General features: G+C 39.8%; 1 protein-coding gene across 1 annotated transcript in view; it reads right to left on the bottom strand.

Moving 5' to 3' along the window:
- The window catches only part of APPL2 (adaptor protein, phosphotyrosine interacting with PH domain and leucine zipper 2), a 40,232-nt gene that overhangs the window by 11,753 nt on the left and 4,323 nt on the right, over window positions 1-24,156 (bottom strand). The window contains exons 2-9 of the mRNA XM_037390637.1: window positions 23,333-23,431; window positions 13,042-13,101; window positions 12,542-12,613; window positions 10,521-10,608; window positions 8,386-8,427; window positions 8,208-8,266; window positions 7,104-7,250; window positions 4,760-4,842 (exon numbers count right to left, since the gene is read on the bottom strand). Coding sequence (XP_037246534.1) covers window positions 4,760-4,842; window positions 7,104-7,250; window positions 8,208-8,266; window positions 8,386-8,427; window positions 10,521-10,608; window positions 12,542-12,613; window positions 13,042-13,101; window positions 23,333-23,431 — 650 coding nt within the window. The remainder of the gene's footprint in view (window positions 1-4,759; window positions 4,843-7,103; window positions 7,251-8,207; window positions 8,267-8,385; window positions 8,428-10,520; window positions 10,609-12,541; window positions 12,614-13,041; window positions 13,102-23,332; window positions 23,432-24,156) is intronic.

The following is a 24,156-nucleotide window of genomic DNA, read 5'->3' as shown; positions in this document are numbered from 1 at the left end:
AATGCTGCAACTGTAACATGTAGGAATTCCTGCCAGGAGACCACTGCCATGGACTTTCAACAGCAAGTTTTCCATGAATTCAGAACAACACAGTAACAAAATCTGTTGTTCAAGTCCCATTTTAGCTTTACGTTCCTTTATAATACTGTCTTCCACTTCGGTGTGATTCAGAAAACATCCTTGGTGCAGGCTGGCAAAACTGAGCTCTTTTTGAACATACCTGTAAAATCCAGTTTGCTTAAAGTGGTAACTGTGAAGGGGTATCTGAGTGCAAAATTGAACTCAGAAAGTAAGTGATAATTTGTTGCAGAAGCATCACACATATATATACAGACACATGTGGCATATGGGGGAAACAGAGCAGCTATTTCACTAGAACAAGCAAGCAGAGAGGCCACAGTCGGTCATCATATGACAGTGAAATATCGTCTTTTTTTTTCAGCTCTGCTGTCAGACAATCATTGGGAACCACATAATTTTCAAAGGTTCCCACTGACCACTTGACAAGCCCACTGATAAACCTGCCTTGTTTCCATCAACATCAGTGTTTCATTTGTAGACTCTTGTGATCAATACACACCAACGCAATGGGCATAATCAGAAAGCAACAAACAGCCTCCCATTTTGAAAATGTGTCGTAATTAATTAAAAAAACACTATTAAATATATACTATAGATAGATAGATATACACCATACATAAAAGGGCTTAGATCTCCATGTCAGCTGCAAGCACTATTTGGCACATCTGTTGACAAGGAAGTAGAAGATGGTTTTAGACCACCTGCTTGCACTTGCCCTTCTGAGAACCTGAGGTCTGGTTACACGTTCTGTGAACTGAGGTCCTGAGGGAGCTAGCCAATGTTCCTGCAAGGCTGGTCTCTATCGATAATCTTCAACAGTTCGCTGCAGCAGGGAAGGTTCCTAATGACTGAAAAAAGGTAAGTGTCACACCTGCCTTTGAGACAGGTAAGAAAAATAATCTGGGGAACTAAAAGCCAGTCAGCCATATGTCAGTCCCTGGGAAAGTTACAGGGTGAATTCTCCAGCCATTTCCAAACACACAAAGGACAAGAAGGCAACTGGGAACAGCCAGCACAGATTTAAATCATGCCCGACCATCCTGATCCTGATCATGACCTTCTGCAATGCAATGACTATCTTGGTGGACTGGAGAAGAGCAGTGGATGCTGTTTCACTTGGCTTCAGCAAGCCCTATCACATGGTCTCCCATAGTATGCTTATAGCCAAACTGGTGAAATACAAACTGGAGAAGTCTACTACAAGATGGGTAGAAAACATGTCTGGGCTACTGAGCACAAAGGGTTGTAACCAGTGAAACAAAGGCCAACTGGCACCCAGCTATTAGTGATGTCCCTCATCAGTCAGTTCATCGTCACCACCCACAGGCACACCCAGCTGGAAAGGCTGACTGGCAGATAGGGCAGAGTGCGGGCTGCTGTTCGCAGGGACGCTGGCGTGCTGCAGAAACGGGCAGGCAGGAACCTCACGAAGTTCAGCAAAGACAAATCCAAAGTCCTGCCTGGGACGGAACAACTCCCTGCAACTGTAAAGGACGGGAGGCATCTGGACAGAAAGCAACTTTCAGCAAAGGACCTGGGGGTCCTAGAGGACAAGCTGAACTTGAGCCAGCACCATGTCCTTGAGGCAGAATTAGGACAGTCACATCCTGGCCTGCAGGAGCAAGAGTACAGCCAGCGGGTCAGAGGAAGTAATTATTCTCGTCTGTTCAGCACTTGTGAGATTCCAGCAGGAGTACTGTGTCCGCTTTTGGTGCTCAGCACACGGAAGACAGAAACAAAGTCAATGGAAGAGCTACCAAGATGGCTAGTGGGCCAGAACACGGGACATGAGAAGAAGCTGCGAGAATTGCTTTTCAGCTTCGTGGGATGAAGGCTAAGGAGGGGATCTTAGTGCTTAACCACCTGACTGGAGGGTATACAGCAGATGGAGCTTGAGCCTTCTTGGAGGTGTGTAGTGAAAGGATGAGGGACTGGACACAAGCTGTAACCAGATGCTGTGTGTGCCATGTGTGAGAGACAGAGATGCTCAAAATTTGCCTGGCCACAGTGCTGAGCACTCTGCTGGAACTGACCCTGCTCTCAGCAGGAGAGTGGACTACATGACCCCTCGAGGTCCACACGGCAGCAGCTGTTCTTTGACTTTCAGAGAAACAATACCAGCAAATATTTGATTTCTTTATTAACTTTTCCAGGCCTGAGGAGTTATTAACTGTATCCAGGCTACTAGGAAAACTCATGGGGTGGAAACATAAGAGTACTTGTCAATGCATACCTTAGAAAGTCCTTAACACCTGCGCCTATAGAATAAGCAATTTTCTCCCTACTTCCTGCCCCAGTGGTTAAACCTTTTGAAGAACATGGGCACATAACCCAGGCTGTAACAGCAGGACGAGAGATCCATGTCGTCCACTACCTTGTCTTTCACAGTGGCAAAAAGCCTGTGGAAAAGGACAAGGCAAGTACACAAATACATATGATTCTTCCCTTTTCTCCTCCCCAGTCTTTTGTTGGTGTTTTCCTGTAACTGCTGAAGTAATCTAGAGACACAGTGCCGCATTTAAGTCAGCACTAAGCAGTATCTGGCTGGCCAGATGAAGAATGACTCTTGCATCATGCTGCTAGTCTGTTTCATATTACTTCCAGCTTTTCCACATCTTTGGAAAGTTGAGACTTCCTAAGCTCCCATATAATTTCCAGAATGAGACCAGCTGCGTGCATCTTACCACCTAGCCAAGTCATATGAGAGGCCGAGTTATAAAGGCTGAGTAATACCATCAGATCTGAATTAAATTAAGCCGTATTTTGCAAGCTAGTGCCTTTCAACATAATCATTAAATGTCAGAGTAAGAATTATTTAAATTTCATTTTGAAATAAAGTGGAACAGTACTGTGAGTTTTTACATAAGTGCTACTTCAATGAATCTTTTAATCAGTCATTGTTGTTGCACCACAAATTCCTTGCATCAAAACTGCCCTTGCATCTTCATGGTTCCTGAGATTGGATTCCACTCCCTAAGGCTATTTCTCCTGTCTCCAGAGTAGAAAGCAGAGAAAAGCTGATAATTCTGAAGTTATATGCATTTGTGGCAATGAGACCAACTGGTTACTGAGAATATTTTCATGATCTGTCTTATGTGTTTTCACACTGTTAGCAATATTCACTGTATAAATGAAAATATTTCCAAATATGAAGACTCAGTGTCACAATCCACTTAAACAGATGCAAGACTACATCACTGCTGAAATTCTGCAGGTGCACAATGGGTCTCATCAGCTTATTATTCCAAGAAAACAAATCTGATAAATAAAACACTTTTAGCTTGATTAGCAAGCAGATCTGACTCACTGAAGCCTTGTGATCCCCAGCACTAAAGGAGGAATGGAGTGGGCAGCATGGTTTTCAGTGGCTGTATAATCTTAAGTCATGAAACTGTGTCCTGTGTCAGTAATTGCTAAGCTGCACAGTGTCATTCAACTTTTTGCAAGCTTCTCTTTTTGTTTTTTTTCCAAAGCCATCACACTCCTGCACTAATTACATTTGACTTGTACTTTCAAGCTCTGCTGTGTGACAGACCTAAAATACAAAAACCAGACTCAGCAGAACAAGTAAGCATCCTGGTTTTGCTTCCATTTAGTACTGTGCACTATCCGGAATTCAAATTCATCAGACTTTGGAAAACAAGGAGTTATTCTATGGTGAGGATCCAGTGGCAGGATCCTCACTGTGCCTGTAAGACACAAGCAAGATGCTCTCTGCTTATTAAGTAAAGGGCACTATTTCAAAGGGAGTTAAAAATCTGTCCTCCAGTTTATACAACTGCTGTGTAGACGGCAGGGGGATTTATTTCAGAAGTGAGTGTGAAAAGATAAATAAGTAAGGTACAGGAAGTAAAGAATCATTTAGTAAAAGAACTTACTATACAGGGAAATTAATTACAACACTGTTCTCAAATTAACAATTTATTTAAAATGCCACCAGTCAGAATAAGTAATGATTTGGCTACAGTCTGATATGAAAGGTATGAAGCAATAAAGTGAAGGACTCGGTCTAGTGTTCCAGCTGATTTAAGATCAATTATTAATGTTCTCTCTGATTACATTTTAAATGTAAAGTTTACATTTACAGGGACTTAATTATAAAGCAAATGCCAATCTTCACGACAAGTAGAGGACAGGGTGTGGGGGTCACTGTGTGTGTATATAAGAAAAAATAATCACAAAATTAAGAATACAGAAGTGGGGCAGTTTAATGAAATAAAGCCTTAGTTAGCCAAAGCAGGCAGAACTCAGTAAACTGATACAGCCTATACTGAATGCAATGAATATGTTCTCTAGGGGAGGAGTTTGCCTTACGTAGCTACAACATCAAACACTACAGGACCTAAATCCTTACTTGAGAAGTTAATGGATTATTGTTACAGTATTATTACAGAAGATCCAGTAAGTATAAATACCTCTAATTCAGAATGCAGTTTACCTCTATTATATTAATTTTGTTAACGCACTTCAAGCCCAAATTCCATGCTTTTGAGTCCAAGAAGAGACATAGGGATATAAGCATGTGAACACTTTGTAGTATATAGTTCTTGACTATCCTGTAAAAATACTCTCTGCAGTTCACTGACAGCATTTTCCTTTACATGCATAAACATACCTCCTTTCCACCTGCTGCTTTAACAAAACATGCCCAATGACAAAAGGGAAAGTATTGCATTACCTTTGAACCATGTCTGAAACAGATGACAAAAAGCTGTCCATTCTTTTGGAAAACATTTCTGCTCCTTTCTTAAAAAAGTTGATCTGAAAAATACCAAAAGATGGACAATGGAAGCTGTCTTGTTTTTGGCAGACAAGTAACAGATTGTGGGAACTGTGTTAACAGCAATTCCGTTATCAACTGATGCATCTGGCTGGCGATCACATGGTCAAAACAGCTGCATTTCCTTTCTTTGTGTTTCTCATTTTTGCAGTCTTCCACCCTTTCACACACCCTTTTCACACACACAGAAGCTACTGGCTGCTGACAGGTACGTTCCAATGAACTTGCTGAATGACTGAAATAAGGGAACAGGTAGCCTTCTCCCATAACAGCACTGTGCAGAATCGGGTCTAGTGATGCCACGAGCATGCATGGAATGCCACCACATTAAAAGGAATGGGACACAAATCATCCATTAGATTTAGCAGTCCAACCTGGACTACCAACTCCAATTTGGAAATTTTTGAACTGCTACAGCAAAATCAGTCAGGAAAGAGATGAAGCATAGCTGTGCTAGCAGAAGCCTCCAGCACAATCAGTTATATCAACTACAGATTTACCATGGATTTTATTCTGCTGCAGGAACTAAAAAAAGCTACTAAGGCCAAAGTGCGCATTTTGTGACAGAAGACGAATTCACTTAGCTGGTATGGCTCAGCAGACACGCAACAGCAGCAAAGCACTCAGTGCAGGCTTGACCTTGGATTACCTGCTGTGGGGTACACAGTCATCATTAGGATCTACTGGCAACTGTGTGAAACACAGACACGCTAGTGCATGTGTGCAATTAATTAGCTTTAAAATAATAAATCAAAAAATGGTGAACTACTCTGGAAAGAAGCGTAAAAGCAAATTCCTGGCTGTTAAGCAATTTATTAGCTATTTCATCCCATTTTACTTGTGATTCCACTCTTTTTCTCTAACCCTGGGACATGGGATTCCTCTTACTTTTAATTCAGATTTCTGCAACCATGTTAACGACCACAGACTCCCTTTACAAACAAAGGAGAGGAAGCATGCTCTCTTAAAGAATGATTCACCTATTTACTTCAGAAGCCTAGTTCAGGAGGGAAAAGCTCGAAATTCCACTGATGATAGACTGATATGCCTAGCTTAGACATTGATGTCAGTTTTCAGTCAAATAAACCTGCTATTAGCCACTGCGTCCAAAAATTCCTTATGGCCTGCTCATTCATTAGAAATGTGAAACATGACACATTTTGAGTAATTAATACAGAAAATATATACTTACGCTGAAGATTAACAGTATTTAAGCATCAGTATCAACTGGCTTCTGGCTACTCAGTCATTCCCATGACAACCTAAGACTTTCCTGTATAAAGCACTAAGATATGGCAGTTTTGCCAGATAAAATACAGGGAAAGAAAGTTCTGTTTGGCTTCCAGTAAAGGAAACTGACACAGCTCTTTCATTAGGATAACAACAGCAGAGAAGCAGTGTGAACTCCCATGGTGGGGAAAGTGACTAAATTCTCATTTAATACCTGTTCTATATGGGGTCCATGATCTGCAAAAGACACAGGACAATGGAGATGACAATCCACACTACAAAGATCCGTATTTTCTGTTTTCACAGCCCAATTCTCATTTTCCCAACACTTTCTTTCATCAGTGTCAAAGCACAACAGGCCCTTAAAATCTGTGGCAATGAGAATCAAGTGCTGTGAAAATACTAGTTTGCTGATCCTCCTGACATTCTGGAGAGTTAGATTAACAGTATTACTACTGCATTTTACAGACCTGAGAAATGCTCTATCAAATTGCTAGCAGAATAAAGATTAGAAACAGGATTTGCCAGCCTTATGCTCAATCCACTCCATTGTTCTGCCCTTCCAGTTCTCTAGTGCATGCTCTGTTCCCTATCGTGTACACTCCTCATCAGTATGCTGAACACTATGTGCCAGGAAGGGAACTGCTACATAAGAGAGTTTGTGCAGAGTAAACAGTGGAAGTAAATGCTGCTCCACTGATAGCTTAGCTGTGAAAAAATTAACCCCAGGCTGATTTTGCATATAAATGTACTGGAATTTTTTTTTCATTGATGTCTTTCCTGAATATCTAAACTACGCAACTACATCTAAACTACTCAACTAACAGTTGATTTATTCTAACAAAACTGATTCTAACAAAACTGTTGTTAGAATCTAAGCAAGCTGAATAAAAGTATTTCCTTTCCCTGTTATCATTTGTCAGTTCTCAAAAAAAAATAATAATCCAGAGCTACAACGTTTTCCTTTTCCCAGGGACATGTCTAAGTGATATAGATGTGTTACTGTCCATACCTGTCCTCGTGTATATCCTAGCATGGGTTCCATCATTGCCACTCTCTTCCTGTATTGCAGAGCATTCAGGGCACAGTAATACTGCAGAGATGAAAGGTGCTGCTTTCTTCTTGCATTTGCCACTTCTTTTGCCACTTCTGCCTTAAGCTGAATAAAATTGATCATGGTGTTACTATGCACAAGGATATATTTACATTTACTGATTATTTTCAAATTATCTTTAAAACAACTCTCATTACAGAACTTCTTCACATTAAAGCGAAAGATGAGAAACGAAGAAAGCAAATCCAAAACCCAAAGCAAGTACTTCAAGCCCTTCTCTGGCAAGGTACTAAAGCATTTGGGGAGCCCCTGTGACTACAAACTATGTAAGTACCACAACTAAAATTCTGTATCTGATCTCAATGCAAGAAGTCTACTTGCAGCTGAGATCACAACACAAGCCTGCAAGTGCAGAATTCAGAGATGAATAATTCATAATATGCTGTATCACATTCCGTTCTGTAATGCATTTCCTTTAATGGCCATCTTGTAGAACTGATGCACCCTTAGGATAGGGCCAATCACACTCTTTTTGGCATACAGGGATATATTTGGGAACAGTGGTCCAGTGGGCAAAGAAGAAGAAATGTAAAACAATCCCACCAACAGAGTTACGTGTACTGTAAGTGGAATGACAATCCATACAGAGAAATTTAGGAAGAAGGTAAATGCGAGTAAATGGAATGCTTTATAAACAGCAGACACAAGGCTTCATGACAGTTCACAATGAATTGTACCCATTGATACAGCATCATCACATCAGCTGTACAACAGTAGGCCTATACAGATCTATTTATAGTCATTTGGATTGCCCAAGAGCTCCCCTGCATCTGAAGGGCTCTAGTTCAGCACAATACTTGATCACTTGCCTAACTTGGGGAAAACAGGTATAACTTTGCTGAATTCATGTTTAAAAGCTTTGTGTCTGCTCGGAAACGAAATCACAAGCACTCTTGAGCTACTGTGAATTTAACTGAGGAACTCTCCAAAGTTCATAAGTGAACAATGATGCAGACAAAACGGCTGATGAAAACTTTTCCTTTTCCCTTTCATGTTCATTACCTTTTCATTTTCTTTCCTTTTCGGTAACCTGCTATACTTTGCCATGGACACGTCATGTTCTGTAGACAAGGAATATTATTTTTTTTAGAAATGTGATGTGTGTGTGCGTAGATTAAAAATGTCTTATGTGATATAACAGGTGCACACCATTAGAAACAAACAAAACAGGGAAACATACCATTGCTAGCAAGGCCAAAAAGATCCTTCAACGTGCTTACTTCTGGAAAAGAGAAATCAAATATTCAAAGTAAAACCAGCTGTAAAGACTTTGTTCAACTGAGACCGTTTATGGCATATTTAATGCCTAAGTCACTAAGTCCTTTCACAGCAGAGATGCATGTTGTGCCTGTCTTGATAATGATAAACCAGATCAGCTGCTAGAGAAATGAACAGGCAGATAGCAAATGAAAAATTGAGTGTGTTTACTTTCTTAATAAAGTTATCACTATGAAAAAGATTCCTATCTGCCAGTGTAGTTTACCCAAAGAAGCACCATTTCAGTATGCTTGTTATGACAAAAGGCCCAGCACTATCATAAAAGACCGGCAGTTCTGAACAACTTCCTGACAATGCTTATGTGATACTGAGAAATCCAAGTCCCAGAGACGTAAGTAAGCCCCTTTACTGTACATGAACCTTCATCAATGTGGAACATTTTTTGCTAAATTTCTCTGTGAAAAGAAATACATATCTAACACATCTGACTGCTGGCTATAATGCTTACCATAACAAACACTGGTCATGAGTTTCTGAAGCTAAACAGGCGACTTAACTCTGTGCTGGGTGCAAGCTACTCTCAAGTGTGCATATCTATGTATGCTGCAACTGGCAAAACCCTTCTCAAAAAGCTACAAAGCAAGCACATTCACAAGAACAGACATTATGCAACAGTGAAAAGGGGAAACTGTAGGATGTCATCATGGTCTCTGATTACTTGCAACAACCTACTCATTGATCAGCTTCGCACCACCTTTGTCTCCCTGGAACACTTCCTCATGACTGATGCAGAAAGACAGAAATTCTTCCCAGGTGTGACTATCTTTAACCTAGAAGTTTCTATAGTGTTCAAGACACAGACATAGGAAGATCAAAAGTAAAAACAACAACATGGTCAATCTTCCTTGCTTCATCCTACAATGAAATGTCAGTATGGCCAGGCCTCTACTAAAAACTGTTCTACAGCCTCTTGTCAGAGAAAAATGGAGGTTGTGATGGATGGATAGAAAAAAAAACAACTTTGACATCCAGAGGCGTTGAAGAAAATTTCATTTTTTGTGATGAAGTAGTTGAGACTTTGATTGCAGGCTTCACTTGCATTTTCTTCTTATGTCTTCTTTTATGAACCAGGCAGCAGAACCCATAAAGATGGAAGCAGAATCACTGTATCAATGAAGCCACATTAAAGAGGGGGGAAATTGTTTATAGATCTTACCTTCCAAATCCTGCATTATATTTGACATTGTATGATAAACAAGATATCCATTAAAATAAACACCTTGATGTCTTCACTTCAAATGAGATGCTACCATATGAGGAACCTAAACCAGTCATTATTGTGCTGTAGTTGTTTTGTTTCCCATCAAAATGATGTCTTTAAAAGTACATAAACAGGACTGAGATTAGCTAGATTAAAAGTGGGTTTAAAAAAAAAAAAATTCTGCAGTAAAAACTCTTATTTCTTTTGCATGAGTAGGTTAAGATATCGTTGACCTTGAATGTGACCTTGTTTCTTCTGAAATTAACACCAAACATTTGCATTATTGCTTTGCTGTTTAATGAATGTCGAAGTTTGTACAATCAGGTTACTTGGAACTACCTTTGCATGGCAAGGATTTAAAGACTGACTCCTTGAAAGGGAGGGAAAATACTATACTCTGAAGTTAAAAAAACATTTTTGCTTGTTTTTTTACAAACAAACAAATCCAATCTTCTGAAGCTGCATAAATACTACTTGCAAGTCAGATTAACTGCTAAACTTCGCTTCTTCAGGCAATCATAATATCAACGATTTCAGTGAAATTACACTAATGTAAAAGCAAAGTGACCCAGCAAAGAACAAAGCCGTGTATTTTCAAACTTGCACCATATGGTGCATAAAATGTGATGTGATGAACTTGCACTGTTTATGTCTGAGTAAAAGCATGCACCTGTCAATGAAATTCTGTAGCAGGCAATAAAAAAAAAAATCCACAAAAAAAAACTTTTCTGTGAATCATCAAAGAACAAACTATTACATGGCACTATGTCTCCCCTTACTATAAAATAAGCAAGAAGGAACACATGAGGAAAATTAAAGCTTAAAATAAAATTTACCTGTGAGATCCTTTTCCCGAAATTGTATTATTGGGAGAACCATTGTATCTGCAAGCTGTTTTGCCAGTTCAGAATGAAGAATATTGAGCTGAAACAGAGAATAGAGCAATACTCTAAAACACAGTGTAAATAAAAAAATTAAAAATAACAGCACTCTGTAGCCTGCCATTTGTGCCCAGCAGACAAAAAAAGGGTATAATAAAATGTCGATTTTATTATAAAAATAAAAGAAAGGGTACTTCAGTGTGCTTCAGTGCTTAAAATACATTTCTCAAGATATCAGAGACAGACGGGGATTTTCCCCTAAATGCTTAATTCCTGCCTGGTGTTTTCCAAGGATCCAAGAACTTCTTGGTTCCTGCATACTGTTATTAGGGCAGTTCACTTGACCATTAATTCTAATGCTTAACAAATCAGGATTTAATCTTAATTAGCTTTATTAACCAGTTTTTGTTAGTGTCTACATCACAGAGTTACAGTACCACCACCATGACTAGAATCTCTTTCCATTCACAAGGGTTATCCAGGACACAATCACAACAGGGAGCAACCACGGCGAAAGGTCCCATTCAAATGTTTTACCTTTAGAGCAGTTTCCCATTCCTGTTTTTGTAAGCATCTCTCTAAAATTCAGCACATGGAGACCTATTTTTAAAGCACTCATGTGACACTGTTTAGGATGAAGGCAAGGCTCTACACACCAGCAGTGGCATGCTAAGAATATTAGATGGGTTCAGGTAGGACAAGTAACAATCACACTGCCAGAGCGCCTGATACTACAAACCAGGAGCGCACCACATGCTGACATATTCTGCCCATTTGCTCACAGTAACCTGGAGGCCTCTAGGTGAGGTTATGCATGTAAGGATGAAGTACTTCCCATGAGTAGATACAAAACTAAACAAGTACAACTCAATCGTGTAGAACAGATAACTGAGGAACAGGTACAAGGGGTAGCTAACACACAGAAAAGGAGGCTGAGGAATGGAGTAGGTTCTTGTGAAGGAAAATGTGACTGACAGAACTGAACAGAGAGCCTCGCGGCTCTCTGCTCCCAAATGGGATGTCCTCTTGCACCCGGGAAGGAGAAAGTTCTGGTTTTGATTCATTCATAGTTGCAGACAAGTACAAGACTTGTGACAACAAACATAACTTTCAAGTATCCCCTGAGAGCACATGTGCAGTAGGAGAAGTCTAATCGAAAAGTTACCCTTTGGGATTCCTCTCACTGTAGTTAAGTTATCCATGTGCTCTAAAATTTTTAACTTGTTTTTTGCCCCACAAAACTCTCCTCTCCAAAACAGCAGACCTCAATCCACCCTTCTGCCTTATGAATGGAAGCCAAAAGTAGACTAACAAGAACAGCACCTTTCTGATGGCACAGCCCTGCTCACAACAGAAAGTGCAATGTCACAAATGATACTTAAGCAATAAGGACCTAGATACCAAGATTATATTGAGGTGTTATATGGGCAGGTCTAACAAAAGCATTTAGAAAGATCCCCAGTACTTAGCAGCAACCTACAGGGAGTAGAAGTGTTCAGCACACACAGCTGTAGTACCCCACCTGCCTTCAGCAGGCATTTCTGCCACCTCCCCCAGACACCTCTGGGTTATGCATGATCTCACAGCAACTAAACTGCAACTTTACTAATTTATAGCTGCCCTGCATCCATCCCTGGCAAGTTTTGGCTCAAACTGCAGTGTATAAATGGAAATGTCATTCTTAAATGAAATCTAATAAAAAATGGCCCCTACCTAGATGACAAGTCCTGCTTCAGCTTCTTTTCTAATTCTCCTACTTAGAAAATTCAGCTTTGCTCTGAGGACAGCATGTGGGATGAAGCCACAGAAACAGCTCTAACCATTATGAAAGGCTGATATTACCATAAATGATTCTACAAAACCCAGGCACAATCTAGCCTTCAGTGGAAAGGCTCAGAATCAAAAGGACAAAGCCCAAAAGAAAAAAACACTAATATTCTATAATGTAAAAATAGAATATTGGCAATTCAAATTACCTCGTCCACAACTTTTGAAAAGTAATGAAGAGTGGATATCACTTCTTCATCTCCTTTACCTAAGGCAAAATGCTGGAAACAGAAACACACATTTGGTCCATAAATCAATAAAGGTGAGTATAAAATACGTGTTTTACTACAAAGGTAACGAATGCTCCTACAAAATGCAATAAATGATAAAAATAAATGGAAAAACAGTAACTCATTAGTATTCTTTTACCCTTTTACCCTGCTCCTCTTGTTTTAAATGAATGGATTTTAGACAACATATAATTAATGCTTATTAAACTAATTTTAAAGTCATAGTCATACCATAGGAACAAACTGGCTTGCATCTTCATAAATTTATTAACTCACATTTTGCATTTTATTTCTTTTAAAGAACAGCCTTCACATGAAAACAAGTAAAGCAAATGAACTTGTGGACACCATAATATTTACACAGACTTCTTCACAAGTGCTGAGGCTGAAAAGAAATCCGAGTCGTATGTTGAACATACCTGCTTTTCATAAGCAAGGAGCTGCTTCGAAAGCTGCTGTGTGGCAAGACACATTTCATTCTACAAACAAAAGTGACATGTCAATAGAAATAATGAAAGGTCTTTAGCTCTGCTGTTACTACTACTTTGTTACCAGCTTCTTGACTGAATCTGCAACTACTTACACAAACATTCAGCTGTATGTAAACAACTAGTCCCAAAATACCTGCATAGGGAAGCAGTAACAACAGGTATGCTTCAGACCTAATCAACACACAGTTTCAATTTAACTGCTTTGAACAGAGGTAGGATTTGGGGTTTAGTTTTGGGTTTGGGTTCCCCCCCGCCACCAAAACAACAAAGCCAGAACAACCTCAAACATGTAAGCTGTCATACCAGGATAAGAATGTTTCATATTGGTACATCATCTTTCCCCAAAATGTACAGCAATGAAGAAAACCAGCAGATGAGTCTGTATATCATGCATTCAGGCTCAAGGAACGTACTGATGTAAATACAGTGCTTTAAGTTGATACAGAAGCACAAACCAGCACACAGATCTGTACTCTCATGACTAAACTGGACAGCGAAAGTACACACATCCTCAAGATGTGCTTATGCAAAGCAAGACTTGTAGTGAGGGTATTTAATTTTGCTTGACAGCTGGAAACAACAGACAACCATTTGGATACGTCAATCTTTAATCAATGTATTCCTAACACTTGTATATCAACTATTCTGTCCCCGATTTGTTAATAATGACTTACAACTGGAACAAAAGCAAAAGAGGATGGGGGGAACTGGGATCTGTCTTAACCCTCATCAAATCCTTCTCCTCCTCAGTAATGCAGAAAAGTAATCACTTTTAATTTAATTTAACTTCAAACCTTAACATAATCTGTTCCTCTCTCCAAACATGCAAGTTTGTAAAACTCAGAGCAACATCTGAACTGCTTTAATAGCACCCCTTATGCTGGGGCTGGTACAGAAAACCATTAAAACTGGGACAGAGTTTGTGTGCTCTCTTATTGTCCCTTGTCATCCTGAGCAAGCAGATCATGGCACAGTTAACCATCTGGGCCAGAGATTCTGAAGCACCATTTACTTTGGCCTGATTCCATCTCTGACTGACATACTGCATTACAGCCTTGTGCTTCTGCACCACCTTGGCATGCCAGGAAGGAGGGTTAATCAGGATAGCAAGGCCCAAACATTTAGCCAGAGTCTTAAGCGTGCCCAAGTGTTTAGAGAGAACAGACAGAGCCATGGTCTAGGTCACAGCAGCTGTATGTGAACACATGGCAGGAAAAGCTGAGTGAACGACTTCTGACCATCTTAAAACACTATGGTGGTAATACTCACTGGTGGCTGGAGATGGGAGAGCAGAGGCTTTCCAAGGTATAAACAAGGGCTCAGAACTGAGTTAATCTGGATCCAAACTCAGATCATGCGCACCCCATGATTCTTCTCACCTCACGGTGATGGATTAGTCTTGTCTCAGACCAATTAGTAATAAGCATTACACTTTCATGCAGTAACAACACCAAGGATTTGCAGGTTGGTTATGCAGACTGTGTACTTTTTAATATGAAAAAGCTTTACACAAACACTTGGCATTTAAGTATTTCCTGAGCCAGTGGATTGAAAAGGATGTTGTTCCTTATAATACATTAACAAACCTTGTTAAGGGCTTAGGCAAGGACAGGAATGAGCCTTAACTATCTGCCCCCAGGCTCTAAGAACACCTGAAAGACTTTGCCACTTTCAAAGTGGGAGCTAGCAAGCAATGACTTGATGACAGGAAGGATGAGACTCCTTGCATGTGGACAGATGACATTAAACAGGTTGGTTTGTATGTGTGTGGGTAGTGTCCAAAGTTGAATTTAAGAATACAAGAAGCAGCAGAGGTTCTTAGACCCGGGATCTTTTTCATAAACACAACCTCAAAATTAGAGCTAAGAATTGCAAGATTAAGTCCTCAGACAGCAACTGTGATACCACCTTTCAGTTGTACAGCTGGGTCAGGGTGAGAGAAATCTTTTGAAATAAACAAAGTGTTAGAAACATGCCTCTTTTTTCCCTTTTTGTTTCAGTTCACTTATTCCTGCAAAGCCTGCAGCTGTGGTCTGTTCTGAGTCTGTAAAATAAATCCTTCTGCCTTAAACTTGCCGACACTAAAAGAAACTTCAGAACAATGGGTTGATACCAAAGGCATCCTTTTCCTTTCTGTTAGCCATTCTCAAAACTTGTTTTTTAGAGACTACCAGATCCTCAATTTCCTCACCCAATATCCAAAGAGTAACATACAGCATCATTACTTATCTGTGTGAGACAGTATGAAGATAGGCAATACAAAGAAGCACCGCCCAGTGATCACCACTCCCCAATAGCAGTTTCCAGTATATGACAGGATAATGGAGGGACACATATGAGGGTCTCAAAGGGACTTAAGTTAACAACATCATAGCAAGTATATGATCAGGTGACAACAGTCACATACAGACCTCAAGCAGACATGCATGGCATGCTACTCCAGCTACAGAACAAATTGATGGAAGGGCCTGACAGAAAATTTACTTTGGAATTTTGGGCTGATTTTGGGACAACAGTTCCACACATCACTGATATCCCACTGATGCCAGCAGGTCACATTTTTCATTTATAGACTCGGTTCTTTGCATCAGAACACCACAAACTTGTTGGTCAATCTCTGCCCATGTGGAAGAGTTAATCCTGGGTCCTTCATCCTCCCTCCCAACCTCTGCCAGACTTTGTTCCCATTAGAGGTACAAAATCATTTGTTCTATCGCTAGGAAAAAACAAACCAAAAGAAAAACCACACACCAATCAGTTGTAAATAAATCAAATTAAGCTAGCAAACTGAAACACAGCTACATTGCGTAAGGAACAGGAAGCAGGCAAAGTGCTCTGCTGACCTAGTGGTAATACTGCATTGCTAAGCACACTAATCTGGGGAAGTTTGGTTTAATCCTCCTCCTATGTCTTCCTAATCAGGCTTCTCCAACCACCCCCATCCCTGCCCGGCTGCTAATCAGTCTCAAGACTTAGAAGTTATTTGCATTGCTTCAGTTGACAGATCCACTACATCCAGGCAAATTATTTTAACAGGTTTTAATCTATTTCAAAGACATTTTCCCATGGAATACAGCAACATTCACTCCCCTTACCCTGAAGTATCTGAAATTCAGTACACCACAGCAAAAGAAAAGCCACGATACAATCCTGACTGCCTGCTTCACATCTCTTCCACATTACCTTGACATTTCAGAATTCATCAAGCATTTATGGAGTGGGAGAGCTATTGAAGAGATGATTTATCAGGCAGAAACTCAAAATACTGAACAGAAATCCAAGTATTCTAAATGAAGGCAAAATTAACCTGTACTGGGCATCACAAATACATTCATTTTCATCAGATGGCTTTACTTAGCAGGCAAAACATCACTGCAGCATTAATGTAGAAAAGTATACTAGAAGGAAGGCTGTATGCAAACAGGTATCAAGCAATCAGTTATGATTACAGATATGTAGACTTTTTTTTCTTTTTTAACATCAGCTGGCATACTAAGGCATGCTAGCCCTAGGCATAGATTTTAATAAAGTTTGCTAACACCAGTGCACATAGATAAGGTAATAAAAGCGGTGTCCTGAATCTAGCATTAATCTACTAGAAATGAAAAATCAACAGATTAAAAAAATCATTGTTTAATTCTCAAGTTATTTCAGTACCTTGCCTTTAAATAAGTCAGCAAGAAAATGTCCAACTTATTTTCTGATCTAGCGCCAGAGCAAAGGCATGTGATTTTTCTGGGCTGATTCCACCTTCTTCATTATCACCTTTATTCACCAAGCTGTACATATAATCAGAAGAGTATGATTTTTTCATACCCATTTGTAACAAAATCTCTGCTGTTAACCATTTACCAGTGAGGCAGTCTATCCCTTTTTAGGGTCTCTTTTTGTATTTTTCCACAATAAACTCTGAGGGCTAATACACTGAAGTCCAAAGATATTTCTGTAGACAGTCATCTAACAGACTACGGATTTGAGGGCATGTAAAAGATTAAGCTGAGCTATAAATTAACTTCTAAAGACAGAGAACTACTCCAGCGTGTCCAGTTCCAATCCCAATATAATGAAGCTTTCTGCAAAGCTACTTTCCTACTCCAGCTAATGCTGGCATTTTTAAAACTGCAAGTAACCAACAGACAGAACTGCCAAAGGATTCTGCATGTAAACAAGTAAAATACTGCTAAAGGTATTTATTCACGTACCCTGTACCCTGTACGTGCAGAATGACATGTAATAAAATGTGGCTTGCATCTGGGAAAGCTTAATGCCTCATAAATGAGGAAAAAAAAAAACAACCCAGGTAGGTGGTTGAAGGAAGAGGTCTGTGAGGCATTTACAGCCTTCTATTCCTTTCAGAACTAGGGAACAAATTCACCTTCAAAACTAGGCACAGCAAAGAAAGAACTGGGTCTTGATACAACAGTTTTATGCAGCATGTGCATATCATCTTCCTACAAAACAGAATTTTCCATCAATCTAGTAAATGCAACAGCCCTACAGGCTTCGGTTTGCATATTAAATGACTTGGAAATGTGAATCTAAGGCTGAAAGAAGCTAAGCCTCACATGGGTGCTCAGGCTGCCCAGCACTTTATAAGATCAAGCTAACATACAGCTTGCCCTGCTGCTGATTCACAGCATGGCACTCAGTCCTCACAAATGTGAATGGTTCAGCAAAGGATCAACCAATAGCTTCAAGAAATAGAAGACACGAGTCAGAACTCTGCTGTAAAACGGCAAAAGCAGCTACAGTAGGATGGCTACTTCAGTAGAGTAAGAATCTTCAGTTTCTTGCAAAATTACTATCAGCAGGGCATCCATACATCTACACCTCCTTGTAGGACTCAAAGCTCCAGGTATCGCTTAGTGCAAAGTTAACCTGCTTCCAGGTATGGTGACAACTCCAACTTCACAGGCAGTATTAAAAACAACTCCCATGGTTTTGTAAATACATTCTTATGTGATAAGGCTCTGCTTACCTCTGTTAGCAACATATGGTGAATATGCCTCAGGAAGTACAGAGGCATATGATGCAAACTTACAATGAATATGAAACAATAATATATATGCTATTTCACAGAAGTCAGTGCTGACAACTGTAGTAAGTGTTTCTCCTATCTAATACTTTGTTGAAGCTTCTTTATGTGGAACTTAAAATTTACAAAACGCTCATTTAAACTTTAATGTTTCAAAAGGTTTGGGGAAAAAAAAGTCTTACCATTTGAAAAGACAACACAATGTTCCCTCAGACACAAAAAGCAAGCAATTAAAAGAAAAACTACCAGTGCTTACTTGTCAGTTCAAGCACAACTAATTTAAGAATTCAGAACACCTGGGGTTTGCTATGCAACATAATAAATATGAAAATACATGCATGCCCTAGACAGCCTGACACTTACCTACTGAGTTATAACCTAGTGAAGTCAATACATTGAAAGATGAAACAAGCAGCACTGCTGAAAAATGCTGACATGAGGTGTCATGAATTTGGGGACAGAAGTAACACTAGTATAAAGCACTACCTAAAATAGCCCTGGACAGATTCAAGCTGTCCTGATACACATAATGTGGTACATATAACCCAGGACTATCCCATAACCGTCAAGAATTTCCTTAAGAGTCTGGACATAAAAAGGCAGTGGGCCCCTGAGGTTGTTGCCATTTTGCCCATGTGACTCTGGAATCACAAGACAACTGCTCACAGAGACACAGATGCTGACAATTCCCATGCTGTTCTCTCTCTGGATGTACTGGTAAATGCAACATGGGTTTCTTTTTATTCCTCTTCTGCCATCACCACTCTTAGTACCCAGACAGATTTGTCAGGAATAATGAGATTGAAACCTCTTCCCAATGACAAAATACTGAACCTTATTTTCCTCTAACGTACTTAACTGTTTATCCCTTCTAATAGTAGAGACACAACAGTCTCCAGAGTTTCTAAATGGCATTTTGTTTCAAGTGAAGATCCCAGCTGAGCCATTTCTAATATTATGATGAAGAACTGGAGATAACAGTAAAGCTCTGAAAATAGTTTACTATGGCAGTGGGAAGTCAGGAACAGAAACTGGGCATACTTTGCTCATACACCGCTCCAAGAGCCGCAGCGTGCAGCTTAAGCAAATGAAGTTCTAATAGTTCCTGCTAGCTGCATTATGTATTGCTCAGGTAATAGAATGTCCAGAATGATGAACACAACATTCACAGAAATCAGACAGCAACAATGCCAGATTCAGCACCAGGACTTGCTTGCAAGGACTACAGGAATAAACTCTGCAAGGAAGACTTCCTCTATAAGACCACAGACATGAAAACTACTTCAGGGTACCGCAGCACAGATGGGAGAATCACAGCAGGAAGTACAGTTATGTATGCACACAGATGTGGTTTATTTGATGAAGAAATACATAAATGCTTCACTATATTTACACACATGGCCTTGCCAGATCAGCTAAACCTCACTCCTTGACCACAGCTCATACACTTGGTTCCTGTGACTTCTTAATGACCGCATCATGCACTGCATCTGCCTTGTAGCACTGCAGTCTGTTTTTCACTGAAGAACTGCATGTGAGAAATAGTCACCACCCCATCACACCTGGTGTGGGTGCTCAAAGAGGTAAAAGCACTGTCCTGGTCCTGCACAGCAACCAGGGACTTGACACATTGAGGGCCTTGCAGCCAAAGGCAATCTGCCAGCAGTGCATCACCCAGCTGCAGCCTAGTGTTATCGGGTCTTCCACATCAAGTGGCTCCAGGTGCCTAGGCAGTGTATCCACTGCTACACCCTGCAATGCCTCCGCCCTGCAACAAGATGCTGCAGATCCATCCTTCCACTCTTGGGACAAAGGTTTGTCATTTCAAAGGTCTGCCTACGTTGTTTACTGAAGCCCATCCCAACTGATGCACCATCCCAACGACTGTCCTACTGTCATCAGAAAAGTTAAAGGCATGCAAAATGGTCCTGCTTGAATACATGTTAAGTCTGAAAAGTTAGGTTCCCAGCACCTAGCAGAAACCTGTAGCTTAAAAAAAAAGACGGGAGAACAAAAGGCACATTCAAAAAGTTCTCTACTTTCGTAAGTGTTTTAAAAAGCTCTGGGCAACTATTTCTCTTTCTCACATTCCTTTCAAACATGCTGATCCAAGAGTTTAGAGCAGCTTGAGCTGTCCATTTACAAACTTACTGCTCTGCACATGAAGCAGTGTTCTGGGACAAATATATGCATATATCCACATGGATAACTTGCAGCATGCAGTTGGTACTAATTGCTACTCCCCTGAGACTTCACACTGCATCCTTTCAGAACCATCAACCCTGTTATTTGATCACAAGCTGCAGTGGCTTGAATGACACTAAAAACTGAGTTTTCATCAAAACGAACACCAAACTTCTAGTAAACTACTAAAAAAAATATTGAAAATATGGTTGAGATCTGGGAAATTTTAAATTCAGAAGGTAGTTAGGAAGAAAACAAGATTAACATTTTTAAACTGTCTTAACTCTTTTGAGGGGACAAAAGCCCCAATTTTTCAATACTGTGGACTGGTAGAACCCACTGCTGTTTTGTCTGACTGCCATGACTGTGATTCCAGCCATTTTTACGGTCACTGCTTCAAAGTAGGTCAGTAATTGTAATACCTATTTTACAGATAAGGAAACCAGAGCAGGGAATGACAATGACTTGCAAAGACAAAATTCAAGTCAGGAAAACAAAAAGGCAAACTCAGAACCTGGCTTCTCAATACTCTCAACTTCTACACTCTCTCTACTAAATCACATTCCCTCTTAAAATGCGTTGGTAGCACTTCCTAATATGCTGCTATTGAAAGTGTCTCCTAACAAGAGCAAAAGTTGATTTTCTCTCAAGTTGTGATTAGGTCACACAGAAATATTACACACAGATTCTTCTTAACTGTCCATTCATGTTTAGTGGACAACTCAGTTTCACACTTCTCTTTCTACAGCAATTGCAATCATAAAATTTTGTAGTAAGGTGTGTGCCTCAATTTTTGAGGGTGAATCCAGTCAGAAAGTATGTTCTCCTTTGAAATATTCAGAAATGGCACCTGGAAAGAACATATTAATATATGCAAAGTTCAGTAAAATTAGGCAGAAATCAATGTTAGCCTATACAACACCTCCATTCTCTTGGGAATTAACCACCATATATGGCTGAATTAAAAACTTCCATTATTTTTTATTTTTTAAAAAATAACAGAATTTTGCCCCAATTTCAGTGTATTATTTCAAGTCTCATGCAAAAATATCAAGAACTTGTAAAGTATATATAGGAAAGAAGAACCACAAAAGGTTTCTTTTCCACTTATATAATATGATCTACTTATGCTTTACTGCAGTGTCTTTTTTTGCCACTACTGGATTCTAAGATCATAAACCCAAACTGAAGTCACAACACACAGAGATTCCCAAGGAATTAAACAGCAGGAGCAGCAACATGAAGAACACTAAATATTGAGCCAGTGTACTTGGTAAAGTCCCTAACATCAGCCACCAAACATGAATTTTCCTAAGGCAATGGCAGCATAGGGTGGTGCCCGCCTCCACATCCTTACAAATTTTGACTGCTTTGCACCTCCCATCTCAAAACAGCATCAAACTCTCATGAGGTTTTTCAAGGAACACATCCCATTTTTACAAGTGACTGAGTATTTAGTGCAAACTAAAGCAGGAAGCAAGTGGCCAAGAAATGCTGGGAAAATGAAGTAGACTCAGTAGCACTGCAAAGTACAGACGGGTAAATGCGCTGAGACAGTGAGAAGAAAGAGGAAATGTCCTAACTGTGGGGCAACAGAAATGGAGAAGGCCAAAAACTGAGACAAAGAGGCCAAAAAACAGCAGACAAAGCATTTTTTCATGAATCACAGGCCAGAGTAAGCTATCCCTAAAATGCCATCCTAAAAAGGCATCAGCAGGGGAAAGTGACATGTGGTCCACAAGCTGGACACTTCATATTGATTATGGTCAAACCAAACCCTCCTGACTTCCTTCTTTCATCCATTTCAATCCAACCTGCTCTTTGGTCTCAGATTTCTACCATCCAGCATGCCCAGACTCTTGCTACTCTTCAAGCTCTGTGACTCTGATTTCATGTCACCCCTTCAGCCCCTGACTATGCACTGTACTGTTTTCTAAGCATCAAGCATCTAAGCTGTGCTGTAAGCCTCTGATTGCGCTGCATTTGCACAGGATCCAGGACACGAAGACTTTGAAGCTCTCCAAAGCTGCATCTTCCAGGTGTAGGTAGCTAGATCCCAGGCAGATGGCTCTTTCAAGGCATATTATCAGTCACCCAAAAGAGCAATCCCACCAAATTAACACACTTCTAGTATTATAGCTGAACTGATTCCTGATAACATAAGAATCAGGTACTGAGTCTTCCAATAAATTCAAAATACCTGCAATCTCATCTCTCTGTCTCCTCGGATTTACCAGTTCAATAGAAGAAATGTTTTTTCTAAGGAACTCAGGTATGTAACCTACATAAATACTAGCAAAGTTCCATGAGATACTGTGCATGTCTTTAAAGACCTAGATAGGGTACTTTGAAATATCTAGTTTTATGCACATGGGAATCCTAGATTCACTGAAAATCTCTCTGATTTAGAATAGTATTTTACAAAGCACTGGATGTAATTTACCTTACAAGTTTTACTTTCAAAGGGATTTAGTCATCTAGGTCATGTAAGTACTTTATAAAAAGTGTTATTTTTTTCTGCTCCTGCTCCCATATTTTTCACACTGACTACCTTAGGTACTCAACTTCAGTATGATTCAAAGTGTACATTCTCTTTGTAATGAAGGGACATAGTCCGTTCCTTCCAAATGGTGAGTCGCAGCATCAAAGTCAGATGCCTAAAGTCAGTGTGAATACTTACTTATCTGTGTATTGTGTCTACGTTCAGGCAAGTGATTTTGTCAAGGCTGGCCTTCCAATGTACCATAAGTCAAGGACATAAAACAATTTTTATTTCATTAATTGTTTGGAGACAGACAAAGCAGGGAGTTTTTGCATGCATATCACCTTTCTGAACATCAAAGCAGGAAGAGGCTGAGATACCAGATGGAAAACATCTGCAACTCATCTTAAACCACAACAGGTGCAGTTACTTGGCAACTTTCATGTACATAACAGCATCATAATAGCAATTTATCTTCTACTCCACATCAAACAAAAGAAACACAAATAAAAAATTACCTGAGCACCATAGACTCGCTGCATTGCCTGAAGCAACTGGTTTGTATATTCAGTAAGGGTTCCTGCATCTTCTTCGAAGACACTAAGCAAAGACCGAGTCTTCAATAAAAGAAAAAAAAGCAAATGGTTTTAGTCCCAAGTGAAAATATTAAAAAGAATCATAAATGATTGTAAGTAGATGGTAGCAAAAAACACAAATCAGAAATAAGCCTTTAACACTGCATGATTCTCTTTATTCAGAATCTCAAAATATGTAGAAATTAGTCCTCCTATTATGGATAGGTAAACTGAGGCAGAAGGAAGCAAAGTGATAAAATGCTATGGCCAAATTCTGACTCCCTGTTTCTTGCTTTAACTAATAGACATTCCTTCCAAAATAATCAGGAATGTAAAAAATCCTGAATATCTGCCTGCTGACTACAGTAATCCAAACCACGTTAAGGACTGGGTCAAACACCACTGCTTGCTCACTTTACTTCTCTAATGTCAGACTGCATTAAAAGCACCCCTTTCCATGAGACAATTTACAGAGTATTATTCACTCTCAACTGTCTTGAGCAACTCTTAAAGGGCCACTGCCAAAGCCAGCTGATGTAATCGACCCAAACAATTGAGCGTTCATCTACAAAAACAGGCATGGAAGTAATACACCCACTCAGAGATACCCTGTACTTTCTCCATTCTGCTAGCCCACCCTTGTCAGCAAATGGGGTGAAAAAAAAGAGCATAATGATTTGTGTTATCTTAAAGACATGAATTCCTTTGGTTTGTTTTGGTGAATCGTCAGGCACAAAGAATTACATTGCTGACACAGCTCCTGAGAC

The sequence above is a fragment of the Falco rusticolus genome, chromosome 5 (assembly GCF_015220075.1).
Source record: "Falco rusticolus isolate bFalRus1 chromosome 5, bFalRus1.pri, whole genome shotgun sequence".
In the NCBI taxonomy this organism is placed as follows: domain Eukaryota; kingdom Metazoa; phylum Chordata; class Aves; order Falconiformes; family Falconidae; genus Falco; species Falco rusticolus.
This window is presented reverse-complemented; position numbering and strand designations above follow the sequence as displayed.